Source organism: Capra hircus, chromosome 29 (assembly GCF_001704415.2).
Source record: "Capra hircus breed San Clemente chromosome 29, ASM170441v1, whole genome shotgun sequence".
NCBI lineage: Eukaryota > Metazoa > Chordata > Mammalia > Artiodactyla > Bovidae > Capra > Capra hircus.
The window spans coordinates 582,689-605,434 of NC_030836.1; the positions used below are offsets into that span (position 1 = coordinate 582,689).

Consider the following 22,746-nt stretch of genomic DNA (forward strand, 5'->3'; position numbering starts at 1 on the left):
GTTAGGGCGTCCAAGGCTCCGCCCACTGGAATCGGACCTCCCCTCGCGGGGATAAACATGGCGCCCGCGTCACGCTACCTCCCAGCTCTCCCGTTCATCCCGGAGTCCAGTTGTTATCGCGAGACTTCCGCCCCACTATTAGCTTGGGCGCGCGGCGCGCCCAGCCTTTCCTCCCGCGCGGCGGCGGCGGTGGTTGTCTCCAGTCTTTCTTTCGGGGTGCTATGGTTGGGTAGGTTGCTGTCCGCAGCAGAGGCCCGTGCCGAGACGGCGCAGGTTGTTATATGCCATCTGTCTCTGGAGGGGTCGGAAAGGACACGGGCGTCCGGGCCTTGGGGTCGGCGGAGGGGTCGTCTTGTGGTTTTTCCCGGGCCCTGTGGGGCGGGGCGGGGTTGGGGTCCAGCCGCGGGGGTCGAGCCCTGATGGCGGAGGGCACGCGGTGGTTGCGGACTGTGGGCCTAGGGCTGCGCTGCGAGCGTGGCCCGTGAAGTGGATGTTAAAATGGAGCATGAAACAATGCTTATTCTCTAAATGGCGGCTGAGTGCGAGGTAGCCGTTGCTGACGCCATCCTCGCTCGACGTAGGTGCCTCCTGGAGACGCTTGCCCCAGGATCGCGCAAGGGCGAGTTCGCGGCCGCGTGGTCCGGTCAGCAGAGTCCCCGACTAGGAAGCAGTACTTCCACAGGATTGCTTTCCAAATTCCGGAAAAGATTTGTGTTAGCTTTAGTTTTGATAATACCCATCGCTGCCATTGGATCCACTTAAGCATCTGCCTACAAAGCCGGAGACCCGGATTCAATCCCTGGGTTGGGAAGATCTGGAGAAGGGAGTGGCAACCCACTCCAGTATTCTTGCCTGGAAAATCCCATGGACGGAGGAGCCTGGGAGGCTACAGTCGTAAAGAGTCAGACACTACTGAGCGACTTCACTTCATGACTTAGATTTTGCAAAGCTTGAGAACTTTGTGACCTCTTGTCTTCCTGTATTTGAAATATGTCGCTCTTAAAACGCTAAAAACGAACAGTGGGAGAATGATGGCATCCTCTCTAAGGGAGGTTGAGAAGTAAAAGACATTATTATCCATTAAAAAATTTTGCCCAAAACACTGTATCCATGGAAGTGAAAAAAAGACAACGGGCATTATCTGCAAGCCTTTTATTGAGAATCTGGAGAATTTAGAACTTTTAATACCCAAATAGTAAATCCCAGACCAGGAGTTTGGATTGAGGTAGTAAGACCTAATGATTATTTTCCCTGCTCTACTGGGCCACACATAGTAGTTAACTTCTGTTGAACACTGATACTCTTCATTGTACATTACTATGGCTAAGGGTTAAAGTTACATTTTTTCCTGTTGGGAAAGTTCCTTGATACTGTTGGAAATTACCTACTCTTCTGGAATCTTATTCCATTGGACAGATGAAGGAGGCAAAACTGAAACAACCCGTGAATCAAATCTCTAGATTTTAGAATTGATCTGAATTTACGGTTACTACCAGAAAATATTAAAGGCTTTGTCAGTGATATGGTCTTAATTTACATATTTACATAACTCACAGCTACATCAAAATTTGCATTACTCTGATTACTAACTGTTGGCATTAATTTGTTCAAGGAAACTACACCATATTTACCAGATTTTATATGGTCAGAAATCTATTGAAAGCAAAAGATAATTTGAGAGGGGCTTGGATCAAGAATGGATTCTCTTAACTATACAACGGCATCTGATTTAGCTGTGGAAACTGAGAATCAAAGGTAAGTGCCTTTAAAAAAAAAAAAAGATTTTTCCTGGATAAGAGACTGGATGGTAATATTTACTGTATTTGAATTACTGGGAAGGCATAAGAATTGGAACAGAAAAGGAAAACTTGGTTTGGACAGGCCTTTGAAGTTTTTGAACTAAGAAGATGGGTATTAGTCTTGCTTTAAAATCAATTTGTTCTTATTTCACGTTAGCAAGGATGCTGGCTTATATATTAAAATGAAAGGTATCTAGTCTAAATCATTGATCTCACTGGTAAATCACATGAGCATTTCTAGTATATTCATATCAGATACGTCTCTAGTAAGATACTTTTATTTAGAGGAGGCTTTGTCCTGTTTCATTTAGGATCTAGCAGTGAACAGGATGCCTTTATGGAACTTAAAGGAAGATCACCACGGCAGTGGCATTATGGCCTACTTCAGTTTGTTAGTACTGAGCCCATCTTTTAAGAAATTATTCTAAGCATGTTTTCCTGCTTTGACTTTAAAAACATTACTGGTAATAAACATTCAGTAATTTGAGAGGGTGCGATTAATCTTTCCCTGTTTTCTAGTGACAGCTCTTCCTCTGGTAGCAGCTTATTTAAAACTCAGTGTGTTCCTGTCCCACCTAAACGGAGGCAAAGAAACACTATCAGAAAATTCGTTCACATACCCAAAAGTACTCAGGCAACAGAGACATCTAGTGACTCATCTATAGAGCCAAGACCACTGACTTTAAAGGCTATTTTTGAAAGATTCAAAAATAAGAAACGCAAACGTAAAAAGAGGAAATACAAGCCAACAGGAAGATCAGTGGGAAGACCAAAAGGAAGGAGAACCACTAGATACTCACAGATTACTGAGGATCAACTTAGAGACAAAAGACCTGGCTTCCCATTTTTAGAATCAGAAAATGGAAGGAAACCATTACCTTGGAGAAAAATTTTAACCTTTGAGGTGAGTCATTATTTATATATGCTCATACACAGCTTAAATGTGTGAAATGAGTTGTTGGTCACTTTTAGAATTTAGGTAACACCTGGAACATGCAATTTGCAACTTTGATAATACTTCTTTATCCTGACTATACTGCCACTTAAATGCCACCTCCATCCTTCAGTTCAAAGTTGACTTGGGCTTCTGGATGTAATCTTTACTGGTATATTGGGTGGATATATCTGCATGTAAATCCAAGGATGTTTTTGTACCTTGCTCTTACCCAAACAGGTTTTAAACATCATTCCTAAAACTCAAATAATGTCTAGTTATTTTACTATAACCTAAGTCAAACCCACACCTGACTTTTGTGTTCAGTGGCTTTAGTAGATTTCATTTCTGACAGAATCACCTGACAGATCAGCCAGTTCATAGCAGTAGACTCAAATATTTGAATTTTAAGTGACTACATAATTTGTCGGACACGACTGAGCAACTTCACTTTCACCTTTCACTTTCATACATTGGAGAAGGAAATGGCAACCCACTCCAGTGTTCTTGCCTGGAGAATCCCAGGGACGGGGGCGCCTGGTGGGCTACCGTCTATGGGGTCGCACAGAGTCGGACACAACTGAAGTGACTTAGCAGCAGCAGCAGAATTTGTAGTCACTTGTTCTAAAATCTGATATATTGGAAAGGATTAGTAATTAACCTTTTATGTTTAAAAGTGACTAAAACAGACCTTTCAATTTGCATTAAAAAAAATCTTAAGAAGCATCCAAACCATATACAAGATTTGTGCTTGTTTTTCTTGGTGTACCAACTTTGGTAACTCGCTTGGTAGAAAAGTGAATTCTTTTCATAAGCAGTGTTTGTTTGATAGAGGTGATCGCCATATGGCAGAGTTAGAGCTTCCTTGTTATTTTAGAACATAAGCATCTATCTGCTAAGCTGTGGCAGAAAAAAATTTTTTTCCAAGTCTGTGACTTACAACAGGATGTTCTGGTATATAGCAAGCAGTGGCAAGAGGATTTTTTAACTACCTTGAAAAACTGAAGTATGAATACTACCTCAAGGAATCCTTGAAACAGATGAATGTTGCTGAAGATTTAGAAAAAGAAGACCTTGATAGTCGAAGATACAGATACTTAGATGATGATGGATCTCTCTCTCCTATTGAAGAGTCAGCGTAAGTTCAGACATTGGAACAACTTTGAACATTAGTATGCTTTTAAATTTTCATGTTGCTCCACATTATACTATCAGTTTGTTTAGATTTTAATAGTTTTAATGTTTAAAATTCATATTAAATGTTCAGTCGCTCAGTCATGTCTGACTCTTTGGACTGCAGCATGCCAGGCTTCCCTGTCCGTCACCAGCTCCTGGAGTTTACTCAAACTCATGTCTCTCCAGTCAGTGATGCCATCCAACCACCTCATCCTCTGTTGTCCCATTCTCCTGCCTTTAATCTTTCTTAGCATCAGGGTCTTGTCCAAGGAGTTGGTTCTTTACATCAGGTGGCCAAAGTATTGGAGTTTCAGCTTGAGCATCGGTCCTTCCAAAGAATATTTAGGGCTGATTTCTTTCAGGATTGACTGGTTGGATCTCCTAGCAGTCTAAGGGACTCTCAAGAATCTTTTCCAACACCACAGTTCAAAAGCGTTTTTCAGTGCTCAGCTTTCTTTATGGTCCAACACTCACATCCATACATAACTGTTGGAAAAACCATAGCTTTGACTAGACTAACCTTTATCGACAAAGTAACATCTCTGCTTTTTAATATGCTGTCTAGGTTGGTCATGGCTTTTCTTCCAAGGAGCAAGCATCTTTTAATTTCATGGCTGCAGTCACCATCTGCAGTGATTTTGGAGCCCAAGAGAATAAAAGTCTGTCACTGTTTCCTCCTCTATTTGCCGTGAAGTGATGGGACCAGATGCCATGATCTTAGTTTTCTGAATGTTGAGTTTGAAGCCAACTTTTTCACTCTTCTCTTTCACTTTCACCAAGAGGCTCTTTAGTTGTTCTTCACTCTCTGCCATAAGGGTGGTGTCATCTGCATATCTGAGGTTATTGATATTTCTCCCGGCAATCTTGATTCCAGCTTGTGTTTCCTCCAGTCCAGCGTTTCTCATGGTGTACTCTGCATAGAAGTTAAATAAGCAGGGTGAAAATACACAGCCTGACGTACTCCTTTTCCTATTTGGAACCAGTCTGTTGTTCCATGTCCAGTTCTAAATTGCTTCCTGACCTGCATACAGATTTCTCAAGAGGCAGGTCAAGTGGTCTCGTATTCCCATCTCTCTCAGAATTTCCCACAGTTTGTGATCCACACAGTCAAAGGCAGAAGTCAATAAAGCAGAAATAGATGTTTCTCTGGAACTCTTGAATTTTCCATGATCCAGCGAATGTTGGCAATTTGATCTCTGGTTCTTCTGCCTTTTCTAAAACCAGCTTGAACATCAGGGAGTTCACGGTTCACGTATTGCTGAAGCCTGGCTTGGAGAATTTTGAGCTTTGCTTTACTAGCATGTGAGATGAGTGCAATTGTGCGGTAGTTTGAGCATTCTTTGGCATTGCCTTTCTTTGGGATTGGAATGTAAACTGACCTTTTCCAGTCCTGTGGCCACTGCTGAGTTTTCCAAATTTGCTAGCATATTGAGTGCAGCACTTTCACAGCATCATCTTTCAGGATTTGAAACAGCTCAACTGGAATTCCATCAGCTCCACTAGCTTTGTTCGTAGTGATGCTTTCTAAGGCCCACTTGACTTCACTTTCCAAGATGTCTGGCTCTAGATTAGTGATCACATCACCATGATTATCTGTCGTGAAGATCTTTTCTGTACAGTTCTTCCATGTATTCTTGCCACCTCTTAATAGCTTCTGCTTCTGTTAGGTCCATACCATTTCTGTCCTTGATCAAGCCCATCTTTGCATGAAATGTTCCCTTGGTATCTAGTTTTCTTGAAGAGATCTCTAGTCTTTCCCATTCTGTTCTTTTCCTCGATTTCTTTGCATTGATCGCTGAAGAAGGCTTTCTTATCTCTCCTTGCTATTCTTTCGAACTCTGCATTCAGATGCTTATATCTTTCTTTTTCTCCTTTGCTTTTTGCTTATCTTTTCACAGCTATTTGTAAGGCCTCCCCAGACAGCCATTTTGCTTTTTTGCATTTCTTTTCCATGGGGATGGTCTTGATCCCTGTCTCCTGTACAATGTCACAAACCTCATTCCATGTTACTTAATATTAAATAAGTATTCATACTTAAATATATTTAATAGTGATGATCAACTGGTATTCCTGGTTCAGTTGTATATCATAACTATGCTATGACTTTTTTGTCAACTGAGTGATAATCTTTTTAATATTACAGAGCAGAGGAGGAGATTGCAGCAAACCTTGAACATGATGAATGTGATATTAAGTTGGTGGTAAGTGACATATTCCATTTCATTTTGGGAGGGCAGGAGTTGACAAAGGGAGATTTTTATCGTGTAGATAACTGAGAACATCAATTAGCAGTACTGTGTCAGTAGTATTGTAAGTTTTAATGTGTTCTATTGTTACTAGGATATCAAATTAAAAAAAATCCAAATGTAATTTTCAGGTTAAGTAACCTAGTTATATGTAAATACTAGTGCAGTGAAATTGGTCATATGTCTTACAAATATTTCTCATGCAGGAGAATAGTTATTTCATAATAAGCTCTGAATTTCCAAAGAAGAAGAATGTATATTTGGATCAAGAGGAATATACTGAAGAAACTGCTTTGCTTAAAAAGAGAGTATCAAAATCTAAACACTGGACAGAGGACAAAATGGCCTGAAGAGAGATAGGATTATAAATACCAGACAGGTAAACAGAATAAAAGCGAAGATAAGTGTCTATATATTGCCAGCCTTGGAAAAAAACAACCCTGTAAGAAAATAAAGAATACTTAAACAGATTTGTGAAACTCTTGAAGTAATAAGAAAAATTATGTAGAAAAAATTGAAGCTGTTACTGCAGAGATTGACGACAAATAATAAAAGTCCCTACTGTTTTTGCCTATGATGGTTTATTTCTACGTAAGAGAACTTAAAGGTACCATTTGAGCACTGAATCAAAGAACAGATTGTAATCTTGAAAAGTTTGCATAAACAAGTTTTTTTTTCACCTTAGGGGACCTACAACTTCCTGTTTTTGTTTTACTTAGACGAGTTTAGTGTGAAATGCTGAGTACTATAATAACTTAATTTTCCCTTCCTAATTACCTGTATTTCAAATATCATTTTCATCACCACTGTATATAATGTATTTTACAGTAGCACTTGTGTTTGGTTTTGTTTAATTTGTGGACAAAGACTTAACAAACAAGTGCGAAAGTAAATCCTCTTTTGCAACCCACAACTCATTGTTCAGTATGAGTTTTGATACAGATAAGAAGGAACATGATCCATAAAATGGGTGTGTATTGATGAGCATAAAGATTGCTTCCAGCGCTGTAAAGTTAAATAAGCTTCTGAATTACCAGCTGTATTGATCCTAGTACTCAGTTTTCATGTTGACATAAAACAAAGATGGGCTTCTTTTTTTAGGTTTTTATCTTCGGAATACAGTGTCTGGATTTTGCAAAGATATGTCTAATGCTTTAGGTGAGTTTGGTTTAGATTTGTGTAAATGTGATAACATTGTCAGAAGTTCTCCAGAGGTTTAATTTTTGAAAGGCATTTTTGCCAACTTTAAATTTCTATTCATCATGTAATTTCAGACAATGAATCTCAGAATTGGCACGTTTTATAGTGACATTGTGCCAGGATCTGCTTTCAGGAAAAGGGTCCCAGAACTATAAGCTATCAGAATCTTGGATATTCCCTCTTCAAGCATATGAATTTTTAATCTCCTAACACCCCCTATACAATTTAAAAATTTTATTGAAGTATAGCTGATTTACAATGCTAATTTCTACTGTACAGCAAAGTGACTCAGTTATGTAATTTTCCTTTTATGATCTATCACAGAATATTAATTCCCTGTGCTATATAGTAAGCCCTTGTTTATCTTATGAATTTGTATCTGCTAATCCAGCGTTCCCAGTCCATGGCTCCCCCACACCCCCACCTCCTGTCCAACCACAAGTTCTTATCTGTTTGTTTGATAGATGTGTTCATTTGTGTGGTAGTTAAGATTCCACATATAAGTGATACCTATTTCTGACTTAGTTTGCTTTGTATATTGCTGGGTCCATCCATGTTGCTACAAATGTCACCATTTTCATACACCTCTCCCACACATCTTTTCATCTCAGTTCAGTTCATCTCTCAGTGGACATTTATGTTGGTTCCATATCTTGGAATAGTGCTGTAGTGAACACAGGTACAGGTATCCTTTCCAACCATGTTTTTCTTGGCGTGGGATTGCTCCTCATATGGTAGCTCTACTGTAGTGGCAGTACCAATCTGCATTCCCACCAACAATGTAAGAGAAGGTTCCTTTTTTTCTCCAACACCCTGTCTGGCATTTATTTGTAGACTCTTAAATGATGGCCATTCTCACCAATGTGAGATGGTACTTGATTATAGTTTTGATTTGTATTTCTCTAATAGTGATGTTGAGCAGAACCCACAGCCCCTGCAGCAGAAGTGCTGAGTCTTAGCCAGTAAATCACCAGGGAAGTCCCACTATTTTTTAAGGGATGCATATACTAAAATGAAGTAGAAAATTTAATAGTGTAATGCTAGAAATGACTACACAGGAAACATAATTTCATAAATCTGAATGATATACAAATGCCAAATTTGTCCTCGTGATCCCCAAATGGTCAGAACATCAGGCATATTAACATTTTTCTGTATTTTAATAATTGTTATCAATGAGAAAATATTTTACATTTTAGTTCTCAATTTAAAGCCAAAAATTCATTTAAATAGTTTTGTAGTAATCTGGGCACTGCATAGGTTAAACACATTGTAGTAATGTGGTTCTTAATAATCAAGTTTAAATTTACGTATGTAATGTTTTGGTTCAGCTGTAATAACTACTTGGTACTTTGTACTATCTTTCCTAAGCATTGATTTAAAAATACATGTCATGTGATTAATTCATAGTATGATTTCCTTATATTACTTAATTTAAAATTAATTAAACTGATTAAGTAACAGTTGAGGTCTATCCCGATGGGGCTTTTTCTATAAACCTACGTCGTTGGAAACGCCTCATAGAGTAACTCTGTAGTTTCCTTTACTCATAGAACTACCTGTTAGATCTGTGAGAAAGAACTACAAGACATAGCTGCCAATTAAACTATGAAAAACCTAACAATTTTTTTTAAATCTTAGGTATTGGCACATCCCAATGATCTCTGTCAAGTTTTAGGGTGTGATAACTTGGGTAAGTTTTAGTTAGTGACTAATTTGGAGTGGGGTTACCATTCCAGTTCAGATGATGAATTTAATGTTCAACTGCTGAATGATACAGATATGAACTAAAACTCAATTCTGATAGAGCTGAGTATAACAAAACATTTAAATAAGCATATATTTTGTTTTTGTTTTTTAATCATGAGTAAGTAACCCATAGTCTTTTATTTGGTATCTGCAGGAATTAATATGATTTGAACTTGGTAAGTTTTTAGAGGTAAGTAGAATATTTAATTTCTATTCAAGTAGGATTCAGAAGTTCTGATGACAATGAAATTTTGAGTATGGCATTCCATTACTGTTGTGACTGCTAGTTGTTTAGGTGTAAAACAGAATTAGCAAGATTTTGGCCAAAAATTTGCTGTAATATTTGTACTTGCTGTGTCTTCATTTTTTTCCCAATTCTGTAACATGCCCTAGTCCCTTGCATACTTTGTTAAACTAACATGTAAATATCAAGTATGATTGGATAGTTTCCTATGTGAAAGTTTATAGGTATAGAGAGGGTAAAAAGGTAACGACTAAGTTTATAATTTAAGGAAATTAGGAAAGAATTATTTCACATGTTACAAAAATTTTAAAGGTGTGTGAAAGTAAATTTCTCAGATAGTATCATTACAGAATGAGGTTGGGGTGGTTCCAGTTCAATCATAATTGCACTGCATGGTATCTGCATTCAGCAGTTTGTTCCTGCTGGCTGTTCAAAAGACAGTGCGATATAAATTCAGTATCTGGCATCGTTGGTTTTTTTGCTTTGTGCATGTTAGACCTGGTATTTCTACTGATACAGTATCCTTTTAGTTTCTTATACTGTTTAATTTGACATAATCTTCAATAGTAACCAATACTTTTTTTCCTATGGTTGTCAGAAACTAGACAGATCCCATCTCCTGACCCTAAACAGGTATTTCGCTTTTCACTTTGTTGCTTTTAGCAGCTTTCCTTTACTGATAGCATGCTTAGCAAATTGGAACTTATATACAGGTGCTGCTGCTAAGTCACTTCAGTCATGTCTGACTGTGACCCCGTAAACGGCAGCCCACCAGGCTCCCCCTGGCAAGAACACTGGAGTGGGTTGCCATTTCCTTCCCCAGTGCATGAAAACGAAAAGTGTGCTCAGTTGTTTCCAACTCTTAGCAACACCATGGACTGTAGCCTACTGGCCTTCTCCATCCATGGGATTTTCCAGGCAAGAGTATTGGAGCTGTACAGGTGCAGAAGCAGCCTTCTGCATATTCTCTTAGCTTGGGAAACTTACTTATAAAGCCTCATTCTATTGCAAATGGGCACTTATTCATGGCGTCCATGAAACTGTTAATGCGGCTACATTGAAAACACAGGTTTTGCTTCCATCACTGTAATTTTATTGCAGTGGTGACAATGAGACCTGTAACATTTTTTTTTTTTTTTTTTTTGGCTAGGCTCATGGGTGAAAATTGGATATAATATGGCTTTTCAGTATTAGGAAAGATGAAGGAATAAAACCAAAGTACTTGCTATATTTTACTTCTAGGATCCTATAGTAAACTGCTTGAGGACATTGGATCTGGAAGATTACAAGTAAGATTTTCATTTTACCCTCCTTGTATTTAATGAAAAAAAGTAGACGTTAAACAGCCTATTAGGTGTTTTACTGTTTTTTCAGTGATGTTATGATGATGGGCAAATTGTTCAACTGCTCTGAATGGGCTGAGTGAAAACAGCCTTTCTGAACATCTGTATTAAACTATATCTTAAAACATGAAAGCTCTAAGATTAAAGTTGCCTGAGAACATTTATGTTTTGCAACAAAGTTTAGGTATGAATGAAAGTGGAACTGAATCAGTCTCAGTTATTGTTAAAATCCTTTTCTGTAGGTGGCAAACTTTGAAGTGAACTCCACTGAAGATCTAAGAGGCCCAACTAAAACAACTGTGGCAAGTAATTTGTTTTATGTCAGGTTTTCATGGTCATTACCAAGGCTTTTAGAATGCAGTTTCTCATTTGCTGTGGACATGACCATAAAACAAATCCCAACTAGGTTTTTCTTCCTGCTACTTTGTTAGCATTCAGCCTGTTGGGAACATTTTATTTGCCTTAATTAACAACTTGTGAAGGTCAGCACCATTCTAGTATAAATAGAACACAACCATTTTTCAAATACCCAGACATTGCTAGTCTATGCCTAGCATTGAACACAGTCTATGCCTAGATTTCTGGAGTTGTTTTCTAGTTTATTACTGGGGAAGCTGGCTTCAGAACTTTACATGAGCATCTCTGAAAATGAAACCTGTAATATTTGTTACACAGGCATCACAGCTGTGGATTGAGCAGAACTTTTTGAAAGGTATGTACACATTAGGGAAAATAATTTTTGTAGGTCATTTCAAAGAGGGCTGATGGGACCAAATCCTGGAGCCCTTAACGCTGTGACCAAAGATTGAATTCTCCATTGGATATAATAGTCACTCGATAGTGCTATGTTTTCCTGATGGAGATACAAGCTACTCATATCCATGACTGGTGATGTGGGAAAGGAGATACAAGCTACTCATATCCATGACTGGTGATGTGGGAAAGTGTAAATGTCTTCCAAATTTAACCAATATCTACTCTTCTTCAGGGCTATCTTGAAGATGGCAACTATGGAGGAGCTATGGTGACTGGCAGTGCAAAGAATCAGGAAGTGTGAAAATTGTTAAAAATTTATTGACTTAAATAACTTGGCCTATGTTATGAATAAAAAGAAACCTTTGTGCAGAAAGTCAGCATATATTTCTGGCTCGAAGCTTCTCTAATGTTTTCTGTGGAGGAAATAATATCAGTTATTAATATCAGGCTCTGAATGTGCCTTAGACATGAAAAGTTGGGGGTATGTATGGGATGCTGCTTACCTTATGAAATTCTTTTGTCCTTGCTCTGTTTTGGGCATGTGCATCTTGCTTTGCTCTAATCTATAAGAAATTTGTATGGAATTAAAGACAGATACATGTATAGTCACTAAAGTTGCATCTCACTATGCAACCCCATGAGCTGTAGACAAGGGATTTGCCCATGAAGTGGGTTGCCATTCCTTTGTCTATCAAATATATATAAATCCATATACATACCCTAGTGTCCTTTTGTGTGTATGGGGTGGTTGCAGTCTTTATATCTTCAGGGAGAGACACCCTAACTTTGCTCATACCCTTTAGGTGACTCACAAAGGAACCTGAGTGGAGAACAAGCCACGGAGTAAAATACATCATGCCACTGAGTAAAACCACTAAGTAAATACATAATTCTTTTTGATAACAGATACCTGTAGTTTTCTCCGTTATTGTTTTGGTTTGAGAATTTCCAGAGGCATGAACTTTGTCCTTTATCTCTTTATGTCTCTGTGAGGACCTCTCTATAAATGCCTTTTTTCTTTTTATGAATGCTTCTTGTAAGCTCTCTGGTGCAGCTGTACACCTTGAAACGGTTTCTGTTTAAAATATTTTTAAAAAGTATGTCAGCAGTACACAAATTCAAGTTCTCATGAATGGGTGTGGGTTCACAATCTGATGCACATACCTGCAGACACAGTTGGTTTCTCCAGTGGATGTTCTGACATAGCTGGATAATCTGAGTTTTCTGTTTCTGACAGAAGAGGCAGAAATTCACTCACCTAATTGCAAGAAAGTCATAGAAGACTTTACCACTTCAGAGAAGACTTTTATAGACTTTACTGTAGTTCTTTTGCAACTGCCTTTCTAGAAAATTCAGTCCTAAAGTTATTCTGAGTTGACCACAGCAGATGACCTTCAAAAACTGAAAGGATGAGCCAAGCAAGAACTGAAAAATGTAAAGGATAACTTACAAAGCAATAGCACTTTAGTTATCCAGCCACTAACTCACATGGACTACAGCCTTGAGGATGAAAGGCTCAATGAAACTGTCCAAGACAGGTCATGGTGGAGAGTTCTGAGGACATGTGGCCCACTGGAGAAGCATTGTGAACCCCATAAACAGTATGAAAAGACAATACAGCACTGAAAGATGGAACTCCTCAGGTCAGCAAAAGAGATGGAGCCAAAGTGAAAATGTAGGATGTGGCTGGTGATGGTCCAATGCTGTAGAGAATAAAACTGCAGAAGAACCTGTAATGTTAGGTCCATGAATCAAGATAAATTGAAAGTGGTCAAACAGGAGATAGCAAGAGTGAACATCAACATTTTAGGAATCTAAATGGATTAAAATGGACTGGAATAGGTGTATATAACTTAGATGACCATTATCTCTCTTAGAAGAAGCCCTCATAGTCAACATGTTGAGTCGGAAATGCAGTATTTGGGTGCAGTCTCAAACAACAGTGATCTCTACTTGTTTCCAAAGGCAAACCATTATCACAGTAATCCAAGTCTATGCCCCAAACAGCAACGGCAAAGAAGCTGAAGTTGAATAGTTCTATGACTTAAAAGACCTTCTAGAACTAACACCCAAAAAAGATGTCCTTTTCATCACAGGGAATGCAAAAGTAGGAAGTCAAGAGATAAGTGGAGTAATGGGCACGTTTCATTTTGGACTACCAAATGAAGTAGAGTACACAGGAAACTTCCCTCATAGCTCCTGCAATGCAGGAGACCTGGGTTCAATTCTTGGGTTGGGAAGATCCCTTGGGAGAAGGAAATGGCAACCCATTCCAGTTCCTGCCTGGAGAATCCCATGGATTAATGAGAGCTGTGAAATTTACCTGAAAACAGCTCTTTGCCTCATCTTCTCTCTTTTCTTCTAGAGTTAAGTTTGCAAAATCCATTTCAGCAATACTGATATCACTGGTGCTTGTCAATGTAAGTTCTGGTTCTTCCATTATACCATGGCCAGACTCTGTTTCCTGTGTAACAAAAGGGAAACCACATTCAGAAGGGAAAAAATAATGTACATTATAGAAGAACAGGTTGTTCAACTACTGACACCAGAGAAGATCTACTCTGCATTATAAAGCCAAATGCTCACAGGACTAGGTGGCCAGACTGAGTAGGGGCTGTACAGCATCAGTCTGCATCCTACCTAAATGGAGCAGTGGCTGGCTACTGGGCCGCAGCCAAATGTAGGATGCTAGAGCACCCTTTGTAAGAGAACAACCTTTACTACTTTACAAGGTGACCAAAACACCTTATTTTCTGCTTACCCATGGCAGGACAAACAGTACTAGAAGGTAAAAGCTATGTTTAGGTGACTGCTGAAGCACAGGCTTAGCTACAATTTTTCAAGCAAGCTGGAGAAGAGAAATGTAAATTGGAAAGAAAGATATGTAAAATTCAGAGGGAGGTCAAGTTAAAAAATTTGTCATTTCTGCATTTCATTGGAGATTTCCAGTGATTATGAGACTATCTCAGATAGGAATGTGAAAAAGTAGCTTTGTTGCATGTCCTGCAATTTTGTTTTCAAAGTCTTTCCTGAAAATGAATTCAAGTATACAGCACAGATTTCACTTACCCAGACTGGAATAGATCTCTGTAATGAAAATGATCCAGAATTTACAAAGAGCTCTGATTGTCCAAGTTGAGATGGGTGTTCTACGATTGTTGGAATTCCTGCCATAGTTGAGTCTTGAAGACATTTTTCATTCTGAACAGTGAGTGAATATGGTATTTGAATTGAAGTTCCCATCTCTACTGTCCTTACACATAAATGAGAGTCAATTTCCTCTACCTGTGGATTTAAATCACAGGTTTCTTTTTTATCATCAGTGAGTCCTTGACCTTGTAACACTCTATCAAGTCTTTCTGATAGTTTTTCAAAGCCCAGTCTTTCTTTTCTGCCTTCTTCTGGTTGGTCTTTTATTGACCACTCACTAGAGGTAGAACCACATGTAGTGCTATGCCGTAGATTTAACTGATGAAATACATCAGCCTCACCAGATGAACTGAAGACCGAACTTGGCAAATTTCCTACTGAGAGCTGGAAATGAACACTTTTTTGCTCGTTTTGTAACGGTTCATTTTGTTCAGTCGAACAGTTCTGATTTTCCACATTTTGGGAAGCTCTCGCTTCAATGCTAAAAACGCTTGGTTGATGGGCATGCTGGCTCCCTTCCTGTGAAGAATATTCTGGTTGAAGTTGTCGAAAAGATTGTTCAGACCCTGTAAGAGATCAGTTGATCATAATTAGGTGTTGTAAAACTTGGATATAGTCTCTAACAATTTCTGAGAAAATTATAAATAAAGCCAGGTTACTAATAAAGTTCAGAAACAAAAACTGAGGTACACAAACAAGAACAGGAAGCTAAAGGACGGTCACTGATTTTCAAATAATTACTGCTTACACAATGTATTTTCTCCTATAATATTTAATAAAGGAAATATAGCTATTAGACACAATGAGGACTTTCCCCCCATAACAGAATGTTGACTTTATAACTGAAAGACAGACTAACACATTCATATGTCACAGATGGGTATGTTGTGACATGTGTACATATATATATATACACACACACATAATCTGTATAAAAGGTTTTAGAAGGATACTTTAACTGTAAGAGCTAAGGTAGGGAAGCTGAACAAGAGGCAGCACTTACTACCCTTAAAAGGAATAAGGGTGTAAGTGGAGACAAACCAAGAGCTACTAGGCACAATTTCCAAGGAAAAATGATATGAACAACCATGAGAAACTGTTGAGCTTTATTTAACTTTCCCAAACTTCTGCATACCCTCAATATCTTCTGCAGCAAAACTCTGAGCTGCGTCACAAGCCAAGATAGGGTCAGGCTGCTGGCTCAGACTGGTATTAGAAGAATGCAGGCTGGCCCTCCTCAGTGCTGTGAAAGAAGCCGTACTTTTGGGGGATGGAGTAGCACGGAGGCTTTCACAGGAAGAACCTGACCTCTGATGGGAAACAGGGAAAGGCTGTGTTACCAGTTGCATCAGCAAATCCTCATGTTTCTTTGCTATTGCACTTCCTTAATTACCATTTCACTATCATATTAACAACTTCCTTATTCAAACCCAATTCTTTCACTTTAGGAAATACGGAAGAGACTTTTTATTTAGAAAACAAACTGTATTAACTAACAAGACACAGTTCAGAACATGACAATCATTTTCTGATAAGCAGGAACTATGCAGAGTTGCCTGGAAACAGAAAGACCCACGTTTGAATCTTAGCTCCTTTACTCTGTAGGAGGAGACTTTCAAAATTTTACAACATTCTATTTACCTGACTAAGACTAAATTCCATCAAAGTAACTCCCCCCAAAAAACCCTGAAAACTAACGATTAAAATGTTCTCAAGTTTTTATGGAATGACCCATAAAAAATACCTAGAAATAAAGCGGTTGGGACCAAATTCTAATGCACCTATTTTCAATCTTGGTTCCACACTGTAACCATTTTATCTGACCATTCCTAGATTTTCTGATTTAACTGGTCAGAGGTATAGTCTGAGCCTGGCAGGCTACAGTCCACAGGGTCGCAAGAGTCGGACACGACTTAGCGACCAAACCACCACTGCCACAGTCTGGGCACTGGTAGCTAAAAGCTCACCAGATGATTTTAGTTGGCAGCCAAGGCTAAGAATCATTCTTCTGTTCTAACAGAAGAAAAGACAGACTGTGTTTTGAAATTAACTGCAAAGAAGCATCTACTTTACCTGGTTAAAGTCTTTGCTGTCTTGAGAAATCCCAGAGAAACATGATAACAAATCAAAATCTGGATGTGGTTCTAAGGGTTTAAATAGCTGACGATGCAGATTTGGAAAACTGTGCTCCAATTCTGGAAAGTCAAAGTCAACTGTTGGAATTTTAAGGAAAAAGAAAAAGACAAAGACATTTATCTTAAAAGTAAAGCCTAGAAAAGGAGTACTAAGAACATATTCATAAAGGTTATTTTAAGGTAACTGCAACGCAACAAAATTATTTCCATTCTTCTCATTACCAGCAGATGCTGTCAAATTAAGCCCTATCATTATTTCTGATGCAAAAGTGGGGGGTGGGGGGTTTCCAAACCCTTTGACAAATTTAAGTTTCCATTTCTACTAGCCTCAAAGTCTTTAGGGGCTTTAGGAAAAAGATGCCATTGGGGTCACGGCTTTGCTACAATAAGTTTTGTTACTCTCAGGTCATTTGGGGATCAATTACTGAAGAAAAGCTCACTATACTGAGTGCTACCATGGGCCAGACACTGAACTTCATGTGTATTATTTCACTTTATGTGTATTATTTCCAACACCTCTTCTACAGAAGATGAAGAGTAAGCTGCCTGTGGTCTCAGGAAACAGTCACAGGGTCTGTATGACTTAAGTTTATGTGCTCAATACAGGCAGGACTGCCTCCACTGCTGTAGGTAACTTTGCAAAGGTAAAGGAAGACCTGCTCATCTCTTCCACGTGGTCTTCAGTCTGATTCCAGAGCTCCTTTCACTAAGTGCCCTCCTCAGTGTTTTCCATGTTATAATTGCTACAGCAAGCCATCAAAACACAAAGCTCCCAACTTCTCCCAACTAAAAAGGATGATAGGTTAAAAATGAAGAACACTTAGTTTACACAGACATATTTATTTAAAAAGTCTTACTTTTAAATAAAACTTACCCCGAAAGTCTGTTTTTTCAGTCATCAAATTTGTTTCATTAATGTACTTGTCTCTCATCTGTTGAATGTGTGTCTGACCAGATGTCAGTGTTTCCACTGCACATAAAAGAGGTTTATGGACGTCCTGAGAGTCCTGTCTTTGAAAAATATCTTGTGTTGAAGGAACTCTAGAACTTAAAACATTTGTTTCCTGTTCTTTACCAGCAGGAGGTTCTTGTTCCCTATGGTCCACATGCTCTGGGAATGACTCTGAAAATGGGGTTTAATGAAAATACTTAATGGCTGGGTACTTCCTTTGAGACAGATTTTAGCAGACAGACATAGCAACATACATTGATAAGGAATCACTACAACCAAGAAACGTGCTTGGTAGTTCCCACCGATATTAGCAGACCCTGCTCAATGTGCTACTGGAGATTGATAGAGCATCACTGTGACTTCCAGACATGTTCAGAATATCATACTGTCCAATATTCTAAAGGCATGATTACTTTACTTTTGAGATTTAATAAACAATCCCTCTCAGCACATTCTGAAAAACAAGGTTAGCTCTCATCACTGTACTGCAACTCAATTGGTGTTTGACTTTCAATTTGTTTATAAACGTTTTGATACTCATACCTGGCTCTGTAAGGCTTAAATCTATGTTTTCGTAACTTAAAAAACTCCCAGTGGAAACAGTTACTGAAGATAATGGCTCATGATAAATTTCTTGTGTTTCAGCCTAAAAATTAAGGAGAACATCAGGTCACTGTGTAGGAAGAAATAGCTAGAAAAAACCCAAATTGCCAACAGTAGCAGTTATTAATTCTGAGCTCAGATCAAGTGTAGAAACCTTCATAGTTATATAAAGTTCCGCAGTAAAATCTTTTCATCATTGCTCAGAACTCATCAGCCTTTCATATAAGCACACCCACAAGCAACTCTCACTTACCCACCAGTATCTCACTTACCCACCAGCCCCTTAATTATCCAGTCACCTATACACACACACACACCCCCCTTCACACCCCTTATTTTAAATTATTCTTTTGCTTCTCAGAACTATAGAGATCATGCATCAGGTACACTGAGTGGTCTTCTGATGCTCAGATTTGGCTACTTTCATCACTGATCCACTTCAGTAAGAGCAGATCTCAGAGAACACAGACGAAGCCAAGCAGCTCTAATGATGCAGGGCACATCAAGACATTACTAACCTTAACATTTGGATCCAGGTACGTATGGCCTTCTCTCTCCACAGCATAGCTTAATACTGCATAATTCTCAACCACAGCCTCCTTGACTTTGACTAAAAGGGGGAGGGAGGAGGAAGGAATGGATTATGACAAATCAAATTCTTAGCACCAGAAGGCATAATTTCCTGCTTTCCTACAATTTTCTTTTTTTGACTAAGAAGAAAAAAAATTCATGTCATTATTAATAATATTTATAGCTAGCACATGTACTTTTTCATGAAAAATTGTAGTTGTTATTATTCTATGAATAAAAATCCTTTAAAAAAGAGCCAGTGTGATTGGAAATGCTTCTATCATCATTTTAAGTTAAGAAGCAAGAATATTCAATCATAAGTACAACTTTCACCTCAAAGTTGAGAAAAATGTACATTAAAGAAAGTGCAACCAGTGTAGAACAAGGAGAAATTTGACTTCTTCATAACTTGCAGTGCTGTCTAAAATCACAGGAGCATGTACTGCCTTTACTATGAATTATCATTCCTAATTACATTTGACATGCTAAAAACACATACAAATTATACTATCTCACCATTAGTAATCTGGGTATTCTGAGTTAGTTTTTTTCTTACTCTCAATAGCCAACATTTGTGAGAAAGCTGGCCAAAGCATATGTCATCTGTGGCTCTGAAACAGAATAAAATTAAAACTGTTCTACCAAATATAAAATAAAATTTTCATCTCATTATCACCATGATATTAAGAGATCATGCTAATTAAATGTTTCTTAAGTGTTTATGTAAGAAATGTTTTCTAAGAGGTCACATATCCCAGGCACATATGCATCTATATATGTGTGTAGATAGATATTCATAAAATGATATCTATATTATAGATAATTAAGTAAAACTACAGAAAATATTTAAATATAATTTGTTTTTAAATACATTTTTTGACTCCTAGTTGAATTAAAAATATTGTGACATAATTTAACCATTAAACTGTTACTTGGTTGCTTCTATATACACTAAGATTTTAAGTAAAGAAAGTAAGAAACTTAATAGAGGTTTTTTTTTTAAGCAGCTCATCTCAAAAGCCAGTTTTGAGATGAGAAGTTAGGGATTTTTCATTCAGAATCACAATTCTATAACTGTTATTATCTATAACAAACCAAAGATTCCCCTAGAGATGGGTGGCCCAGGGTAGCATTTGGGTAGTGATAAGAATTGAAAAATAAAAATGAGAGACAGAGAAGCAAGGTCAAGTTACTTAAGATGTTGAAGAATTCAATGGACAGGTCCCTGAAAGTAACTGGAAGAGAAGTATCAGTGGTTTGAAAACAGCTCACTGATTAACAGGGACACAGTGAGAGGTTCCTAGAAAGGGGAAGTTACATCATTAAAGCAATGCCTTAAAGAGATTAATCTTCCCATATTGCTACAGGAAGGCAACATTTTCTGCTTTCCTGAGAAGCAAAGCACCATTTCCTGCTTTCCTACAAAAGCAAAGGGTACAGAGTGCAAAGCTAGGGAGTACCACCTAAAAAGCTGAGAAACCAAGGTGAGGTGATGACCTGAATCAAGCGGTAGGGAGGGAAAAGACAGTAACAACACTAAGACCCTCCCTTCCAAGGTAGAAACAACACCATCTCAGAATGATTGTGAGAAAGAGACAAGCAGCCTCTGACAGCCAGGAGCAGACCTGGCACTACTGGCTATGCCTTGGAGTTCTCCTGGTAAACAGGTACAGTGTTACAGAATACAAATATTGGAGAAGGCCACACTCTGTGACTGATGGGTCAACACAAAAATCAGACCATCAGTTCTCATGTCTGAACATAGACAAAACCATGAATACTGTCCAAACCACAAAAACAACCATCTCCTTATCCTGGCTGACGTGACTGACTGCTGCTTAACCAATTACAGCTTTACTCAGCCTAACTCCATTATTCCTACCTCCTAGATAGGAATTTTGTAGGTATCCAATAATAGAATCACACTTGCTTCCTGATAGTATCCAATACTAAAATAAGCAAATCCCTATTTCCTTGAACCCTCCCCAAAATCACCTAATAAAAGCCCAAGTCTTACAGTAAGTCCTTTCTGATACCCTGTCACTAACTCACTTTTGGTTCCCCATGGTGTGCGTGCTCTCTCACTGCAGCAAGTCAAAGCACACAGCTTTCTTGTGTAGGTGTGTCCTCTGGTAGTCTTTGGCTAGAGGACATTGACAGGTAGAATAAAAAGGAATCCGAGTATTCACTGAGTGAGTGAGTGAATGTCACTCAGTCATGTCCAACTCTGCGATCTGATGGACTATACAGTCCATGGAATTCTCCAGGTCAGAATACTGCAGTGAGTAGCCTTTCCCTTCTCCAGGGGATCTTCCCAACCCAGGGACTGAACCCAGGTCTCCCATATTGCAGGCAGATTCTTTACCAGCTGAGCCACCAGGGAAGCAAAGAATACCAGAGTGGGTAGCCTATCCCTTCTCCAGCGGATCTTCCAGACCCAGCAATCAAACCCAGGTCTCCTGCAATGCAGATGGATTCTTTACCAATTGAGTTATCAGGGAAGCCCTTAAGTATTCACTGGCTAAATCTAAAAAAAATGCTAATAGTTTTATTTCAAAATTTCAAAAACTATAATTCATCGGAAGTTATATCTGTAGTTATTTCAATCTCCAATTTAAAAAGGAGATACTGAAGTCAATTTCTCTATAAACTCCCATATAGAAAATAGGTCTCGCTCTTTTCTCATTCTATTAAACACTAGATACAACTAAGGTAACAGTTATCCAAGTGTAAGTGATAGCTAAAATAAGAAGAAATCTGGTTAGAAAAAGGCAACTTTTAAAAAGATACTTTAGAAGTAATGAAGCAGTACTGGAACTATGCTATGTAGGGTCAATATTACACATAAAAAACAGCCTGTTATAAACATGCATAAATTCAAAAGCAAGAAAATTAACATCAGTTGTCTTTGAGTGGCAGATTTTAGTCATTTAAAGTTTTTTCCTTGTAACTTTTCTTTAATACTTTTCAGCATTTAAAACTAAACATAAAGCAGCTCATTTAGAATGCCACAGATGTGAAATTACTTATTATCTAAATAAGCTTCACTTTCCTTATTCAACTTTTTGCTTATGGAATATAGGCTTCTTATGGGAAAAAATTTTACAGTATGTAAACATAGGAAATAGACAGTGAAACCCAATCTCCAACAAGGGTTAACCTGTACTAACACACTGATTCTTATTTCAGACAGTTTTCAAATGCATGAACAGACTTTTCTCCTCTCATTTAATACTTTCACAAAACTGCAGTTTTACTGAAGTTATTTACCATTTTTCATTACACGCAGCGCTACAATAATTATCTTCTGCCCACATACTCTTGTGCACAGCAATTCCACTTTTGATTCCTTTCTCTCTCACCTGCTTTATCAGAGTCATCACCACAGATGTTCTCCTGAGCAACTGGGTGAAGACAACCAAATGGATCACGGTCCAGAGGACTCCCAAGAAAACTTTGTTCTCGGCTTATTGAGACCCTCAGGGGGTCTCTGTCTTGACAAAAATCAGGTTTACCTGGGAGGAAAAAAGACTGACTTACTGAATGTTAGAAACCTATGTTTCTTGAAACTAAAAAGGGTAAAAATCTAAACTCTTAAAGGTTTGATCAATGTATCAAGAAAAAGTAACTGCTTAACTTTCACACAGCCTTTACATTGTTTTACTTCAATTTTACTAAGTTTTTACTATGCCTGGAGAACTTACTAACCATTAATATTGTAAAGGTATAATATGTATTCATAATGTAAAATTCAAAAACTGCCACAGCTAATCTGTGGTATAAGCGACCAATTCAGGTGTTTACCCTGATTTCCTTATGCCGTTCTTTTTCTTCCCTGCACCCTTGCCCCATTCTGTGCCTGTTCCCCCTGATTTCAGAGTGTAGCTGT

General features: G+C 38.3%; 2 protein-coding genes and 1 non-coding gene across 19 annotated transcripts in view; 2 read left to right on the forward strand and 1 right to left on the reverse strand.

The window, feature by feature from the left end:
• Positions 133–12,056, forward strand: TAF1D (TATA-box binding protein associated factor, RNA polymerase I subunit D). 11 transcript variants are annotated; one of them, XR_001917468.1, is made up of 14 exons: positions 134–273; positions 1,613–1,755; positions 2,319–2,703; positions 3,696–3,871; positions 6,053–6,110; positions 6,362–6,534; positions 7,257–7,313; positions 8,997–9,048; positions 9,259–9,294; positions 9,947–9,981; positions 10,591–10,637; positions 10,934–10,997; positions 11,367–11,403; positions 11,680–12,056. XR_001917468.1 is itself a non-coding variant. In XM_018042999.1 (6 exons), the coding sequence occupies exons 2-6, from the start codon at positions 1,697–1,699 to the stop codon at positions 6,503–6,505; spliced, it is 822 nt and encodes a 273-aa protein (XP_017898488.1). In that variant the 5' UTR covers positions 135–273; positions 1,613–1,696; the 3' UTR covers positions 6,506–6,729. The 11 variants fall into 11 exon arrangements, 1 of the variants encoding a protein (XP_017898488.1); XR_001917470.1 differs by having other exon boundaries at positions 9,259–9,280; XR_001917472.1 differs by having other exon boundaries at positions 135–229.
• MIR2404 (microRNA 2404) lies at positions 9,731–9,796 on the forward strand. Its single transcript, NR_129674.1, has one exon. It is a non-coding gene; the product is annotated as a microRNA 2404 (primary transcript).
• CEP295 (centrosomal protein 295) overlaps positions 11,748–22,746 on the reverse strand; it is a 46,089-nt gene continuing 35,090 nt past the window's right edge. For 2 of the 7 annotated variants that reach the window (XM_018042993.1, XM_018042997.1), the window contains 12 exons: positions 22,220–22,372; positions 18,806–18,897; positions 18,228–18,330; positions 17,607–17,855; positions 16,671–16,810; positions 15,733–15,907; positions 14,517–15,163; positions 13,771–13,911; positions 12,612–12,705; positions 12,358–12,522; positions 12,167–12,267; positions 11,748–12,010 (listed from right to left, as the gene is read on the reverse strand). In XM_018042993.1, the coding sequence (XP_017898482.1) occupies positions 11,909–12,010; positions 12,167–12,267; positions 12,358–12,522; positions 12,612–12,705; positions 13,771–13,911; positions 14,517–15,163; positions 15,733–15,907; positions 16,671–16,810; positions 17,607–17,855; positions 18,228–18,330; positions 18,806–18,897; positions 22,220–22,372 (2,162 nt within the window). In that variant the 3' untranslated portion in view covers positions 11,748–11,908. Of the gene's footprint in view, positions 12,011–12,166; positions 12,268–12,357; positions 12,523–12,611; positions 12,706–13,770; positions 13,912–14,516; positions 15,164–15,732; positions 15,908–16,670; positions 16,811–17,606; positions 17,856–18,227; positions 18,331–18,805; positions 18,898–22,219; positions 22,373–22,746 lie in introns of those variants that run through there. The other 5 variants (XM_018042998.1, XM_018042994.1, XM_018042995.1 and 2 more) reach the window with 5 other exon arrangements.

What these genes read in the sequence shown, in the direction of transcription:
- TAF1D (XM_018042999.1), top strand. Translation starts at nt 1,697, where the DNA reads ATGGATTCTCTTAACTATACAACGGCATCTGATTTAGCTGTGGAAACT. An exon ending in GTGGAAACTGAGAATCAAAG is followed by an intron (nt 1,756 to 2,318) that starts GTAAGTGCCTTT and finishes CCTGTTTTCTAG; the next exon opens with TGACAGCTCTTCCTCTGGTA. An exon ending in TCTCCTATTGAAGAGTCAGC is followed by an intron (nt 3,872 to 6,052) that starts GTAAGTTCAGAC and finishes TTAATATTACAG; the next exon opens with AGCAGAGGAGGAGATTGCAG.